The 17,405-nt window shown below is 33.5% G+C and overlaps 1 protein-coding gene across 6 annotated transcripts in view; it reads right to left on the bottom strand.

The window, feature by feature from the left end:
- LOC127837709 (protein CASP-like) overlaps positions 1-17,405 on the bottom strand; it is a 149,619-nt gene that overhangs the window by 20,179 nt on the left and 112,035 nt on the right. For 3 of the 6 annotated variants that reach the window (XM_052364991.1, XM_052365013.1, XM_052365002.1), the window contains exons 16-17: positions 13,647-14,141; positions 4,240-13,418 (exon numbers count right to left, since the gene is read on the bottom strand). The exons of 1 other annotated variant lie outside the window; for it this stretch is intronic. In XM_052364991.1, the coding sequence (XP_052220951.1) occupies positions 12,463-13,418; positions 13,647-14,141 (1,451 nt within the window). In that variant the 3' untranslated portion in view covers positions 4,240-12,462. Of the gene's footprint in view, positions 1-4,239; positions 13,419-13,646; positions 14,142-17,405 lie in introns of those variants that run through there. 2 more of the 6 variants (XM_052365021.1, XM_052365028.1) reach the window with 1 other exon arrangement.

Raw genomic sequence — 17,405 nt, 5'->3', positions numbered from 1 at the left:
TTTTTCTATTTTGTATACATTGTTTTTGCATTATGACAATAAGTTGGAAAATTGTCTATTTGTCCAGCTGGGAAAAACAGTAGTCCTTTTAATGCATCCATTCTCTCATTTTAACTCGCTTATTACAGAATGTGACCCCAAATCAGTGTTCACAAAAAAAGCTACCATGTTCTTGAATTACTTCACGTGTTGTGTCAACACCAGAAAATCTGTTACTTACCTCCTTTGAGTTTAGAGCAGTATCACAATCAGCCATTAAATATTAATGGTGAACATGAAAGTACACACAATTTTGACAGTAATTATCTGCAATAAAATACACCATGATGAATGGCATCTTCACAATGCTCTTTCATTCCGCGCACATTCATGAACACTTGTAGTCAATCATACTTCAAATTACACTTCAAATTACAATCCATGTATAAACATTGAATGTAAAATTGAATGTCTAACCTTTTTAATGAGGTTTACCATAATTTCATGTCATTATAATTATGACCATAAGAATGAAAGACTTTTATGACTTCGCATCTTGTGAAAAAATGGACAAGCTCCAAAAAAGCCTATACAATTGTTCAATCTTGTGAGGAACTATGCTGTATGCTATATATTCATGCAAGGTTTGGTGGTCTAATAAGAAGACAAGGTAGCTCCAGACCAGACTGCACTTTAAGCATATGTTATAAGACCAATTTTTAACAACAATGTTCAAATATTCTAGGTACAAACATATCACTTATAATTACATCTGCCTAAATAAATAATGCTTATACATGTCATCATATTTAACTTGTAATAAATCTTTGAAGGACAAGGAATTCTGATAATGAAGTCTATGTCTTACTTTAATCATTTGTCTATCTGATGAGCCTTACTTCAATCATTTGTCTATCTGATGAGCCTTACTTTAATCATGAGTCTATCTGACAAACCTTACTTTAATCATGAGTCTATCTGATGAGCCTTACCTAAATCATTTGTCTATCTGATGAGCCTTACTTTAATCATTTGTCTTTCTGATGAGCCTTACTTTAATCATATGTCTATCTGATGAGCCTTACTTTAATCATGAGTCGATCTGATGTGCCTTACTTTAATAATGTGTCTATCTGATGAGCCTTACTTTAATCATGAGTCTAACTGATGAGCCTTATAACTTTAATCATTTGTCTATCTGATGAGCCTTACGTTAATCATGAGTCTATGTGATTGGTCTTACTGAAATTATAAGTCTATATGATGAGTCTTTCTGGAAGCATAAGTCTATGTGATGAGTCTTTTACAATGTGTGTGGTGATTCTAGAGTGAATCATGCACACAGATTGTAATTTGAGAGGTGCTTTTAATACCAAATAAGGGATTTACTATTTGTGAATTTACCATTTTAAAGGTAATGGCAAAAAATAATAAGCATCACTACTTGTTTCTAAAATTTCATTACACATCTTGAACATCTTTATTTTCATGGCAATTTTTGGTCACACAAATAAAGCTGTGTTTTATTTTGTGAATAAATTTAAATAATTGCACATCTTTTTAAGATATTGTTGAACACAATCTTTTTTTAATTAACAAACAAATTGAAGTTCACCATAATAGAACAAGAGGGACTGAAAGACCCATTGTCGCTCACCTGAGATACAAAGGAACTAACCTGTTCTGTGCAGCCCAAGATATCATTAGAACAAAAAGATCATGTTCTGAACCAAGTTTCATGAAGAGTGAACTATAAATGTAACTTAAAGAGTGCTAACAAGGTTTTATTATAGCCATTTAAGGATCAATTCCCCGCCCCCTGGCATCGATGATTTTCAACAGAGCGGAACCATTTTTGAACTCATCCAAGATACCATTAAAACAAATGTTCTGACCAAGTTTCATGAAGATTAGACAATAAATGTGAATTTTAGAGTGATAACAAGTTTTTACTATAGCCATTTTTTCAACCAACTGGAAATATTTTTGAACCTGCCTAAGATAGGATTGGGAAAAATCTATGACTAAGTTTCATGCAGATCAGACAAAAAATGTGGCCTCTAGAGTGTTAGCTAGGTTTAACTATTGCCATGTAAGAAAAATGCCCCACCCCCAGGCAGCCATGATTTTCAACAAACCAGAACCACTTTCAAACTCATCCAAGATATAATTAGAACAAATGTTCTGACCAATGTTTCATGAAAATTGGACTATTAATGTGACTTTTATAGTTTTAACAAGTTTTTATAATAGCCATATAAGGAAAAATCCCCGTCCCCTGGCAACAAACCCGAATAATTTTTTAACACATCCAACATATAATTTGGACAAATCTTCTGACCAAGTTTCATGAAGATCGGAGTATAAACATGGTTTTACTATAGCCATTTAAGGAAAAATGTCCTTGCCAATGGCGACCATGTTTTTTAAGCAACGGAAACCATTTTCAAACTCCTTCAAGATATCATTGGCACAAATGATCTGACCAAATTTTATGAAGATTGGACTATAAATGTGAACTTTAAAGTTTTAACAAGTTCTAAGTATAGCCATATGAGGAAAAATAACCTGCCCCCTTGGTGGCCTTGTTTTTCAACCAACCGGAATCATTTTCTAACTCGTCCAAAATAGCATTGGAACAAATCTTCTGACCAAATGTTGACGCAGCATGCCGCACAAAAAGCAGTTCACAAAAGCTCGCCATGAGCACATTGTGCTCAGATGAGCTAAAAAGACAGCAGAAGTAGAATTTTAAGACCTGCTTTAACAAGAAAAATCAGTCTCGATTACAAGTTCTTTTTTGTCTTAAATGTGCTTATACCATTTGGAAACCATAAATCAATCAAAGTATGCAAAACACGTGTTTACGAGGTACATGTATTAATAAATTATTGTATGCTTCAGCCTAAAATTTACATAATTGAAACATAAGCATCGATTTGACAGACTGACATGGCATGTTCAGAATTAATAACCCACAACTGTTTGTAAATCAAATTTAGCCATTATGCCTGGGGACAGTGTTCAGCCGTGTTTTACCAAGGTGATGTTACCCCACTTTGACACAAGAATTTCATAGTTTGAGCTTGGTTTCATATTCAACACAAGCAAATGATCGGCTCTTGTCACCTCCCATCCTTAATTTAGTAAGCAGTTATTTGCTCATAACAGTATAAACGTTTGTTAATACACAATGAAAATTAATTATACCTAACTTTCATGACATGTGATGATGCCGCTTTGACGTTTTCATTGTGACAAGTGACATTATTTTATCAATTAAGAAAAACTGGCAATTTAACGACTTAAAACATTTGGTGGCATGTCTATTTAAACTTTTAATCACATTTTCAAAGTTCAAGACCAATACAAATATTGTCTAAGACAATATTTAGCACAATGTTCGTTTTAAAATTATTTACAAGATGAATTTGTTAATAAAAATAATACAAACAATAACTCTTTTCACCAAAACCTCTAAATTATACACACACACAAAACCCTGGTTTTTAGGAAAGGATTTAACAATGGCTAGGCTCCCATCAGTTTTGAATGTCATCATTGGCAATAAATGAAACATGTTTACCAAAGACACAGAATAAACCATATATTTGTATAAAATATTTGTGTAAAGCTAAAAGAATGACCATCATCAACCTATGAACAAGCACCGCATAACGGGTGCCACGCTAGGCTGCGGGTGCATTTTTTAAGAAATTAAAGCTTGGCAGATTTTATTTTTTTTAGAGGTCACAGTGACCTTGACCTTTGACCTAGTGACCCAAATATGGGTGTGGCGTGTAGAACTCATCAAGGTGCATCTACATATAAAGTTTCAAAGTTGTAGGTGGAAGCAATTTGATTTTAGAGCCAATGTTCAAAACCTTCACAAAATGTTAAGGTTTTAGCACGGCACGGACGGCGGACGACACGACGAGCTGGCTATGACAATACCTCGGGTTTTCTCTGAAAACAGCCAAGCTAAAAACATCCTTGTACTTACATTTAAAGACAACAAATACTACAAATTAATCAGTTAAGCTAAATCTATTATCTAAATAACAAACGACAACTTTATATTCTTATTTTTTGGAGGCCAAATTTCAAAGGCGTTTGAAACATGGATTAAATAAGGAAATATTTCTGTTTCAATTCTATGAGACAAACTTACCTTGGCGAAACATAATAAATACCAGACGTCTGTGTGAATAGTGTTCCATACTTACATACTACTCAAAAAAACAACAAGGAAAACCATGGTAACATAATATTTTTATTAATTTGAATGAAGCACCTGAAGGATACACGATAATTAATTTGTAGACATTTAACATTAAAGAATACAACTTGTACACGTTGGTTGACACAATGGGTCACCCCACCCTACATGCTGCCAATGAACATTTTTTTCCCCTTTTATGTTTTTTTTCTCGTTTCAATAGAAGTCTCTTCTTAGCAAAATCAAGTTGAGGCGTCATGTGTTGTCCCTGATAAGCCTATCGGGACGACACTTAAAACGCAAGCATTGAACCACTTTTCTCCAAAGCTTACATAGTGTCAAATAAATATAGTCAGTTTGATATTATTGGTAGGATAACATGAGTTTAAAGAACTTGCTTGTTATGTAATACAAATAGTTCTCAATCAATATAAACTAACGCAAAATTTCAACCCATTATGTATCACCAGGATATTTTAAGCTGGATCACAAAACTTGTATTTTTTGTATTTTACTGTGTTAATTGATGTAGACTAGCCACAACTTTTCAAGGCAAAACCAAAGAAAGGCCATATCCACATGTAGGACAGGGACAACTCCAAGGTCATAATGGTAAAAACTTTCCAGACTAGACACTGTTGCTAACACGCAATTTAACATTCAGTGTGTCTGTGCACAGGAAATAAACATTCACCTATTAATTATTGTAGATACAATCTCTCAACAACTTCAGAATTTATTGCTAGTCTTTACAAAATCTTGAACAAATTTTAACTTTAAGTTTGTTAATACATATAAATATATATATATAATATATTTTAAAATTGTTAGAGTAATTTCTTGTACACAGATTACATGTCTAGTGTCAAGTTCGAACAACCAGGTAAAACGCACATAAATATCTGTACAACACAACTATATAGATTTAAAAAACCAACACAGTAAGATCTCTGGTTAAAAATACTGTTTATATAAACAAATTGAGCTGTTCATGACAAACATGATCTCAATGATACAAGTGGTAAAAAATATAGAAATGTTTCTATTTTTAGCTAGTTCCTACGCTAATCAATGCAATGTCCCAACTGAGTTTGTACTCCTGTTTTTACTCAAATCTATGGAATGATCAGCCTTTTTGTCAAATCTTGTGTGTTTACAAATTTTGTAGATAATGGCCGAAAATGGAAATTAACGCAATTTAGAATGTAACTGAACAAAACATATCAATGACCTTGACCTCCAAGTTATCACATGTTAATGACAAAACATGAATGATTGTGAAAATAGGATCAAGTATTTTAAAGTAAGTGTGTGTCTTGTATATAAGTTATATGAATTAATGACCAAACCAAATAAAATCAGGTTTTCTGAGTAGAAAAATGCACAGTAAATGAAATAAAAATTAATGAAGCCTTGAAACAAACATGTATAATTGCAACAGAATTAAAGCGTAATAAATGTGAATATTATAAAATAACAAGCAACTGAATCAACAAGTAAAAAGTCTTTGGCTAGTGTTGTCTACATACTCCAAAATATTATCCAATGTGATACACTGTCACACAAAAATGCTTCATTATATGTATCTTTTTTGACATTGGATGCTATTTACAAGACAATTACATGCACAACTTAAGATATATATATGCTCTATAATCAACAAAATATACAACTTTTTACAATCTATATAAACCTTTAAACATAAAATACATAGCACAATTGATATCAAAGCTATATTTTCACATTCGGCAGTATGTATAAAATTTAAACAAATGCATTTATTTTTTTCCATGCAAAAGAAAACCAACTGGCTTCCATTCAAATCATAGAAATGAGTGTTCAAATGTTTTTTTCAACCTTAATTCAATGTATTCTTATAACGGTAAACAAAGTAGCTCACTTTGTAGAAAAAATAAAAACAATGACACAAAATCAAAATATATTAAGCACAGAAGAATATTACTTAAAAGCAATAATATGTTATGTTAATGAAAGCAAAAATACATGAACACATCTTAAAGCATCCGTGCTACATCATCTGTACAATAATTTGGAGTACAACAATCTATGTACATCAATAAAAGCTTTTGTACCAAAGTTGGCAAGGCTGCTATAAAAACAACCATTTTGGCTACTTATTAAATGCAATCAGAGGACATGCACATACACAATGGATACTGAAGCCATCAATATTAAAATAAGAAGAAGAATACAAACACACATGTATACATGCAGTGACTCTGCTATTCAAATTCTTCTAGTAATGAAATATTATCAAAACCTGCTGGGGTATTTGATTCCTTTGAAATGTTTGCAAAACTACTGAAAAAAGATACGGTAATTGATATTTGTGAAAAATAACTACTTACTATACTTAAAAGCTTCACTATAAGAAAAAAATCTGATGCAAATTACAAAAATACAGGTCATTATGTCCAACAACTATTCAGGATTCAGCAATTTGTGAAATGCCAAAAACACTGACTCGGACAGCAGTATTTGCAAACGATTAACACATTCTGACATACTTCAACAAAACATGCAGAAAAGTTATTTACATGTTTTGCTACAACATTGCATAAAATAATGTTCTTGATTGTCATTTACATAAATTTAAGTCAGCAATAAAAGAAAACACAACATTTGGAAACAGAAATAATAACTAAAAAATTACTCAGTTATCAATATTAATTTTCATTTACTTCTGATGTGTTTTTTTATAATGATCCTTTTCTAAATATTGATGACAATATTTAGTTTGTGTTTCACATATTTAAATTCAGCCCTGGTATACGTATCTTTTGTATTATTCGTGAAATTTTGAATACATATATATAGATTCAGAACTACTGAATTCTACCAAATCATATGCCTGGTCTTGTTTGCTTGCTATACAACACATGTTTTGAGTAAATATTCAAACATCTAATAGGAAAACAACTTCTTTGATTTTGAATAGTTGAGGAAGACTGTCAATATAAACAATCAATTATGTAAATAGTGAGCAAACATAATCTAGCTACGGTAAAACTATGCCGATTAAAACAAACTGTTGTCAATTGTTGATGACTATATAAGTTTCTCTATGTTTATTTGATGCTGACCAAAAGTATGCTTCCATTTTCTTCAGTTGAAAGTGAGTAACATAGGAACAACAAATAACTACAAGGATCGAAATGCTTGATCATGAACAATAATGAACAATGAACAACCTTAACAAATGTTAGACAAATGGGCCTTACATGCTTGATGAACTGGCAACAGCTACGTTTGTTAAAAAACATTATTATTTTCAAAAGTCTAGAAAGCTAACTTAGAACACAAGTGAAAGATTGCTTAGGAAAAACAATCCAACTGAACACATCCATGACTACTCTGATGTTGTATTGCACAAACAAAAGTACTAATATCCTTTCTGAATCATGTGATTCACAAACACATAGGAAGTTGTAATGTTGTGAGGTTAAAAAACATTCAAAAGCAAGGTTCATTCTCAAGCCATAGAACAATATTCAAGAAAATTTCAAAGCCAGATTGAAGATTTTCAAGGTGATATTAAATATTAATTTATGTTTACAAAAAAGTATCAACCAGTGTATTTGCTGCTTGATCATAATTTTTAATGTTAACAAATTTAAAAGTGTGTGAACAAGAAAACCAGTAGCAATTTCATTAGTTTTTTTGTTTTTAAATAATGCACAGATTATACAGACTTAAAACTGTATTATTGTCAGTAAAACATCTCAAAAAAGTATTTTAATAAATGAACAACTAAAACTGATCAATTAACGAACTTTTCAAGAGCAACTTCATTTTCAAGGACTTTTCAAGGCCAATGAGAACCCTGCAAAAGGCACCACAATTTGTATTCTAGATAAGTTAATGGCATTTAATATAACTTAAAAAACCAACAACTAAACTTTCCAAGTGTTGCATAAAGAAAACAGTTAAATACTCATTTAGGTTGATTCAAAGTTTTTTTGTTTTTATGTTATTAAGGTACCCTTACATCTCAAGTTATATTCCTAAACGTCTATATACTGTATGAATGTATTCCAATAGTTAAATATTTTTAAACATTTTTTTTTTTAATCCTTAGTCTTTGTAAGTAGAAGCGTCTTAAATGGATTTTTCTATATTATTGTCTATATAAGTTTCAACACAATGCACACATAGTTAACAAAGAATAAAAACTTTGTAGAAGAAACTAAAATAAAGTATCTGTTTTAGTGTATAACGCACGCAAAAAATGTTTGCACAATTCCCACAAAAAGAAAAATATACACATAAAATTTAAATGCTTTTTTACCACTAAGTATATAAAACAAGCTACAAAATAAAATGAACACTATTTGTATTAGCTACATTTTGGCAGAGATTTGCTAATTTCAAATCTGAAATGTAGCAAAGAACACATTAAAACATAGCGATGACTACACCCAACAAAACAACCATGAAGCATGCTTGGACTAGTCAATCCAAATTAATTAAGAGAGTTTGTCAACCATGGACAAACATATTATACCTTTATTGATGGTAGAAAGAAGTAACTGTTCGACTATAAAATTATTGTTCACAGTGTCATTGATCCATTGATAAATACCACATACCTGGTATATGTTCATAATGAACCTACAATTTTCAACTTCTGAAAACCATTGCTCACTGCTCACACTGTATTGGAAATTTGTAACACAATATACATATTGACACTTAAAACATTTCATAATTCACATGTTTATGAAGGTGTAAATACTTACATATTTCAAAATATCATATTGCAAATCAGTAAAACAATTATACAAACAAAACATTAAGCTGTGACAAAAATATATACAACCAATACAAATTACTGAGTTCTTAAAGTACAATCCTTTTAAAAATAAAATTAACTGATTTGTATTACTACATCACTTTTTTTTTAAATATACAAATATGGCACAGTATTGAAAATGCTTTTTGAGCAAGATTGGAAGCTTGCTTTGTTAAAGTGTACACGCTCATTTTCAGCAAATTTGAGTAAAAAACTTAAAAGAAAGGTAGCTGGTCAAAGGGAAAAACTATATTTTCAGAGAACGATAATAAAAAATGATGTGGGTCATATGAAAACGGGTCTTATGCCATCTACTGCCAGCCTAGTTTAAGTCCTGGCTGCTAACAGGTAGTCTGGTCAGGAGCTTCCCTGTCCGATAACAAGCCCCCAAAAGATTGATGGACTTTATAGCAGACAGGGTAGCTCCTAAAACGGACTGAGCAATTGCACAGGCTGGTCTGAAGGTACACTTGACACCTATTTATAAGACCCATTTTGCATGACTTGGCTCAAATGTTATTAAATCTTTCAAGATCATAAAATTTGGCAAACAATATTTAAACATGTTCATCCTTATCTTGGTACAAAAAAAATTAGCTGCAGTAGTGCTCGATGAAAGTTTGCATTTGCTTGCACAATTTGAAAACAATGTTACATAGAAATCTGTTAATGTGTAGTTCTCAAAATCAATCAGTGTACACCAAACACACTGAAATAGGCAGAGGTTGAGCAAGTGTGGTGCCAAAAAAAAGCAGATTCAAGGTTAGATTCTTTGTCAAATTTTGCAGTGATTGCTTGTAGGGTGTCTTTAAATCTTGACAGAGATGATTAAGAAGGGCAAATAAAAAATGGTCATCATAACAAAATAATGGATTAAAATGGAAAAAACTGGGAAACTTGGACCACAGCCATTGGAATGATGTACTTGTTGAATCTCTATCCTAAATCCTCTAAGAAGCTAATTGATAACTAGATCAAGACCTTACATTCTACCACAAAAACCTGAACACATCCTTGAAAAGTCACAATATGTAGCCAATTTGGTGCACTTGACCTCACATGATCAATAGGGAATACATGATACATTAATTCACCAATCTGATAAATCCTTTTGGCTTGCAAACTGCCCTTATTGCATAACGTGAAAATGTTTAAATGATTGAACATTGAGCTGTTTTGTATAGCTTAGTACAACATTTATTTTGATTTTCAAACAGCCTGCATACCAATGGTAAAAATAATGGCCATGTTAACCAGATTCCACTGTCTCAAGTGAGGACATTTAAGTTAACCAGATTCCACTGCCTCAAGTGAGGACATTTAAGTTAACAAAACTTAATATTAACATGCAACATGGCACGAAAAACATCTGAGAAAGAGTCCATACCTCAAGACCTTATTATTCTCTGTTAACTCACTAGCCAACAATTTGGATCAATAAAATGTAAAAAAATCATTATAAAAATAACTCTCCCCATACAATATACATTAACATAACTATGCACTCCTATCATGAAAACAACCTTAAGGAGTAATATGTTAACACAAAACACTGTCATTGCACATACAAAAAGTATTCATATAATCAAACAGTCTGTTTTTCAAATGTGAATAATGACATAAATGATCACTGAAATATAAAAAGTGTTTGTCAAACAGTTATTATACCAAGTTAAATACCCTAGAAAAAACAAAACCTATAAAGCTATATTCCTGTTATGTCGACCCCATTGTAAATAATGATAAAACTCATTTTAACTTTTGGTCTCAAGTGTGACTTTGGCCTTTGTACAAGGGTGGCATGCGTTTTCCACATATTCAAATTTTTGTAAATTATGATGATGAATATTTTTGGCAAGTTATTATAAAAATGCATAATAAGTGATATTGTCAAGTCTTGAAAAAAAGTTACTTTTGGCAAAAGTTGAACTTTGATGGAGGGAGACAGATTTTCTTTGCAACAGGTTTTCTTGTGATGGTGAACCTTTGTCAAATTTACTTCGAAATTACACAATTAATGACACAGTAACAGTCGAGACAATCTTGGAGGCACGCATGGACACTGGACCATTGTGACTTCTTTATAACAAGCTTTCTGCAAGCAGGGTTTGAGAAAAAAAAGTTTATAACAAGAGATTGCCCAGCAATATGGTCCCCTACCGGTGAAACTCAAACATTTTAAGAATTATTTTTTTTATTAGCTTGCCATAGCAACCAGAATTCTTGACGTAGGAAAAAAATGAAACGACGTGCATAATCTCCATATTGCCATCTATCCATGTTTCAAGTTTCATGAAAAAATATGAAGAACTTTTAGAGTTATCGAAGGATCCAGAAAAGTGTGACAGACAGAGCGCAAACAAAAGCCCCCTCCAGTTTCACCGGTAGGGGACAACAATAACATCACAAGCATGACATATTGAAACAAAAACATCTGTAACAAATCATAAAGTTTTTTGGTGGTGCGCAATAAGGAGGTAAATTCCCTTAAACCATGCTGGATGATGCCTTCAAATAACAAGGCTTGACCCTCCCGCTTGAAATATCAAGTTTGGATGTTTGGAAATATACACCCAAGCATGATGATCCATCCTGGTACTTGGCGTAAATGATTCTGAACTTCCTTACTCCGCTATAACAGCAATACACCCCTATACATAACTATATACACCTTTGTATCCCACAATTTGGATAGAATATTTCATGCAACAACTCATTAACAAGTCAATATGGCTGAGCCAACGAGTAAAATGAACACATCATCAACAAAACACCTGCTCTCCATTGCAAAACCAACAATACAACTGCCCTCAAGTGTCAAAACATTGATAATCACTATAAAGCAATAAAACACACTTAAAATCTTTTGTGTCCACATCACAACGAAACAAAATTAAACTGTTGTGTCTGAATAAAGACTAATAAGTGTCTACAACATAAATAAACTGTAAGTAAAAAAAAGATAATACTTCGTAATAAAAAAATAACAGCACTTGTAGAAATTTGTGTCTGGGTAAGTTAAAAATCACAAATATTTGTGTCCCACTTCACTATTATACAAAGTTCTTGTAGAAAATGAACACTAAAATCTTAAGGAATAGATTTGCTGGCAGCAGCGTCTCTTAGTGTTCTTTGCCACTACAAGAAGTCTTTACTTCATGCACATGACACTTATACAAGCTGTATGCCTCTAATGGCACATGACACTTATACAATAAACATCTGAGCATCTTGTAAATCTAAGCAAAAATCACTAACTCCAAACTAAAGTCAAACGTTGAGCTGCAAGAGCTATTGTGATAGCTCTGCCACACGTAACAAATATGTGCCAATCACATTGTTTGCTAGTTATCATGTGCTGATGTAGAGTTATCAATGCAATAATGAACATGTTTTATAATGCTGCCTTCAGGGCCAACAACCCTATAGTTTACACAACATTAACCAAGTTCTAAGAAAGTGTTGGGCTCAGCTTACCCTCAATTGTGCAATTAGTTTTACCCTCTAAAGAATCTATATTTCGCTTTACATTTTCAACTGATCCCTCTTCCTGACAGTTAACATTTTCTTTGTTTTCTTTCACCTCCAAACAACTGATTTGGCCATCCATGTTCTCCCTATCGTGTTCCTCACTTCTGTCCTGTGTTGTAATATTCACTGTCCTGTCCAGGTGTCGTCCTGCAGACACGTACTGTGGGTGAGATCGCTTTCGCCTGTTGGCCCCTGCAGAGGGCACCACACTGGACACCTGACCTTTAAATAACTCATCTCCATTGTCATTCTCATTTTTCTCGTTAGGAGAATCTTCTGAACCCGACTCATCTTTATCCATTTCCATATTCTCAGAGTCTTTATCTACATCTTTGGCAATATTAGCATCATCATCTTTGGCATCATCATCTATCTCATCATAATCACCATCATCCCCTTCGCTTTCATCTATGTTATCGGAACCCTGACTTCCTGACTTCGAAGCCATCGGTTCAAATTTAGGAAACATCCACTGGTTGTTGTCTGAGTTGATAAACCGGAACCCAAGCGCAGCCAGGGCTTCCCTGTTCTCCGAGAAACTGGAGAGGTCGCTGTTGTTGGAGTTGTCATCATTAGACTCCTCCTTACCCATGCCAGACTGACTGTAGTCGCTGTACGGCGTGGTTGGACTGCTAGAGTGCTGCTGCTGCTTGGCACGCATCCTGTGGTTGTGGAACCAGTTGATCACAGTCTTAACCCCCACCCCCAGGGCACTGGCCAGGGCCTCTATCGTGCTCTGGTTTGGGTAAGGGTCTCTGTTGTACGCCTGCCTTAGACGCTCCTTCTGCTCCTCAGAAAAGAACACACGAGGTCGCTTTGGCAACGCAATAGAGGAATCATATCTATCCTCTAGGCTGTGGCGTCTTCTGCGATTAGCTGAAAAAATCATAAATAGCATTTAGAATTTTGAATAATAAGAAAATGGTTTCAATATTAAATCATACAGAATCTAAATATGTTTAAATTTGCATGAAGTTGAAATAAAAAGCATATACAAAACAGCATGTATCCACTGTAAAAAAAAAACACCCTTGAAGTCTCTATTGAAATATTATGTTATCATAACCTTTAATTAATATTAATTCTTAGCTTATTTTAGCATACCTTTAATTTCATTTTGGTAACTTTTTAATCTTTCAACATTATTTGGGTTGCTTAGCCACAGGTGCATTTTGATGAATGGTTCTCGTCCCTTAATACTGAGCATATGCCAGGGTTTTGGCTTTGACAGCAATTCGCTAACAGAGCCCTGGGACAGCCCAAGCACTGCCTCCCCAAACAATTTCTGTCCTAAGTTATTGAACTGCAGAACGTCCTTGACCCTGCCCGTGAGGTCAAGGGTGTCAATCTCTGATGTCATGGCAACCACTTCCAGCATGGAGGATGGGTATGAGAAGGTATTCCAGTTAGACTGGGTCTGGAGCGGTGAGTGCGAGGCAGGGTGGGGTGGTGGAAAGAATGCGGGTGTGCCGTGGGAGACTTGGGAGCCACCACCATCAAGGGGTTCTGAGTTCGAGCCACAGGACACGCTGGGGTACATTAAGGGCACGTGGGGGGCTCGGGATGGAGTCGATGAAGGCTTCATGTCAGACTGGGGCACTGCAGAGGGAGAAAGAACATGGCCGATGTAGGAGTCGAACACCAATGTGGGCTGGTAGGAGGTAGAGAGCGTATGTTGGTTACAGGGGTTAGAGAGCAGGGCAGCCAGGATTATGGTGGATATGATTGACAGCCTGTCATAGCTATACAGCATGTAATAAGAGTCAAATGCTGGGTGTTAACCATGCTGAAATGCATGGAATGTATTTGTACTGTAATAGGTCCTACTTTATCATTTGCTGGTTGGTTTTGTTGATTTTCAAATAAAATGATTAATTATTATATTAGAGTTAATTATATGATTAATCATTATATCATAAATAAGGATTTGTTCATTTTATTAATTAACAAACAATTTAAGATCAAATGTTTGCATCACAATTAATTTTCTTCTTTATATTTTAGCTTTTGTCAATACATTCCAATATTTTGAAGCACAGAGGCTTAGATTTATTAATATAAAATACACACATGTTAAATAAATATAATGATAAATATGTGGCAGAGTTAGTATGTCGTATATTTGACATATGGCCATTCATTTTATTTTACCATGCAAGACATTTCCGAAACAATCTTTTTAAAAACAAACCCATGCAGTTATAGCAAAAGTCGTGGTAAGTGTCTTATTTTGTGAATGTTGAATTTGATATAAACCTGCACTGAACTGTCATGAAAACATGTAATGCAAGTAGTTCAAATGAAATCTGCTTTTTGTTACAAGGACCTTGTTTAACTTAAAATGTAATATTCTAGATAGGATCCAAAAGCCATCCCCATATTGTTAACATTGGGGAAGTCATTATTTGGTGTAAGGGCAATATAGTTTGGTTGCATTTTTAAAAGGAGACTATATGCATATAACAGATAAAAGGTTATAAGCCACTCACTGTGAAAATTTAAACATATCTCACTGATGGGATGTTTAAATGCAGCTCATTGTGCAAGGTTAAACATATCTCACTGATGGGACTTTTAAATGCAGCTCACTGTGAAAGGTTTAACATATCTCACTAATGGGATGTTTAAATGCAGCTCACTGTGAAAGGTTTAACATATCACACTAATGGGATGTTTAAATGCAGCTCACTGTGAAAGGTTTAACATATCTCACTTATGGGATGTTTAATGCAGCTCACTGTGAAAGGTTAAACCTATCTCCCTAATGGGATATTTAATGCAGCTCACAGTGAAAGGTTAAACATATCTCACTGATGGGATGTTTGAATGCAGCTCACAGTGAAAGGTTAAACATATCTCACTGATGGGATGTAAAATGCACCTCTCAGTGAAAGGTTAAACATATCTCACTGATGGGATGTTTAAATGTAGCTCACTGTGAAAGGTTAAACATATCTCACTGATGGGATGTTTGAATGCAGCTCACGGTAAAAGGTTTAACATATCTCACTGATGGGATGTTTGAATGCAGCTCACGGTAAAAGGTTTCACATATCTCACTGACTGGATGTTTATATGCAGCTCACGAATAGAAAGGTTGAATGTATCTAACAAATAGAAAATTTAAATGTATCACACAAATAAAAAGGTTAAATGAATCTCACAAATAGAAAGGTTAAATGTATCTCACTGACGGAACAGTTGAATGTATCTCAATCATAGAAAGGTAAGATTATTTCACTGACAGAACAGTTGAATGTATCTCAATTATAGAAAGGTTAGTTTATTTCACCGAAAGAACAGTTGAATGTATCTCAATGATAGAAAGGTTAGGTTATTTCACTGACAGAACAGTACTGTTAAATGTATCTCAATGATAGAAAGGTTAGGTTATTTCACTGACAGAACAGTTGAATGTATCTCAATGATAGAAAGGTTCGATTATTTTACTGACAAAACAGTTGAGTGTATCTCAATTATAGAAAGATTAGATTATTTCACTGACAGAACGGTTGAATATATTTCACAGATGAAAACGTTAAATGAATATCTTTATGACATTAAGATTAAATGTATTTTAATTAAAGCATATATTAAATGTGTGTAAATTGTATTTTTTCTACTTTCCTGAAGCTCAACATTTTGTTACACAATTCAACACTGTCTGACTTTTAAAAAGTGAAAACTGGTATCGTCTATGATTTATTTCATAATGCTTGAGTGTCATAAATTGTGGCTTTGGTCAAGGTCATCAGTGTCATTAAGGCAAGAGTCGTGCCAGGGTCACTAGAGAGCTACAAGGTCATGCAAAAGAATTCATGTGTTAGGTCAGCAGCTGCCATGATATATTGGCACCACATACATTTCTATATGCACCAGCCATTGGACGATTCCACCAGGAATAATTTCCAACATATCATTTCAAAGAACTTGGATAGATTCTCTAGTATGGGCGCAGAATTTAGTTCAATCTTTATTTATTTTAGAAATTTTCCGTATTGGCATGTGTTTATTAACCCATTTATGCCTAGCGTCTAGAAAAAAGGCCTTGGCAAACAGCGTAGAACCTGATGAGACGCCGCATGATGCTGCATCTCATCAGGGTCTGCACTGTTTGCTTAAAGGAATTTCTGTAAAAAACATTCTAAATATAGAAATAAATATACTAGACATCTCTTATTATGGAAATAAATTGATCTTATTTAGAAGGATGGGAGAGTCCACTAGGCATAAATGGGTTGAATACATCAATGCTTCAAAATATAAAATCTGCATACGATCAGTTGGCATACACTAGCATACAAATAGCACTGATTTTCGAGAACCTTTATGAATTGACATTTTTTCCTCTGATATAATTGTTGACATACTTTCGTTAAAAACATAAATCCTCCCACCCACCCAAAAACCACTGCCTATCTCTTGGTTTATGCGCTCATTTGAGATATTGTGGGGTTCCCAGTGGTACATGCTGTTTAGTAAAGCATTATGTAACATACATATATAAATATATACACACTATTCTTGCAACTTCGAAGAACTTCTATACCACCCTTTTTCAAAATCTTATTATGGTAGTAAATTAGAGTAATGATGTTTGATTATGTACATCATTTTCTTTTTTATCAATACATTTGTTTCAATAAGGAAAATTATTAGGTTTGCTCAGACAATTACAACGCAATATAATGGACATATGCCCACTGTTCCAGTATATCTTCGAAGTTGTGTACATAGTTTCCAAGATGTTTGTTATGAATAATTAAACATATTATTACATATATTAAAATCAATGAAAGTCAGGCTTTATAATATATGTTTACATTAAACATATCAAAGCAAAAACACAAACATACATGTCAC

Source organism: Dreissena polymorpha, chromosome 1, assembly GCF_020536995.1.
Source record: "Dreissena polymorpha isolate Duluth1 chromosome 1, UMN_Dpol_1.0, whole genome shotgun sequence".
Classification (NCBI taxonomy): domain Eukaryota; kingdom Metazoa; phylum Mollusca; class Bivalvia; order Myida; family Dreissenidae; genus Dreissena; species Dreissena polymorpha.
This window is presented reverse-complemented; position numbering and strand designations above follow the sequence as displayed.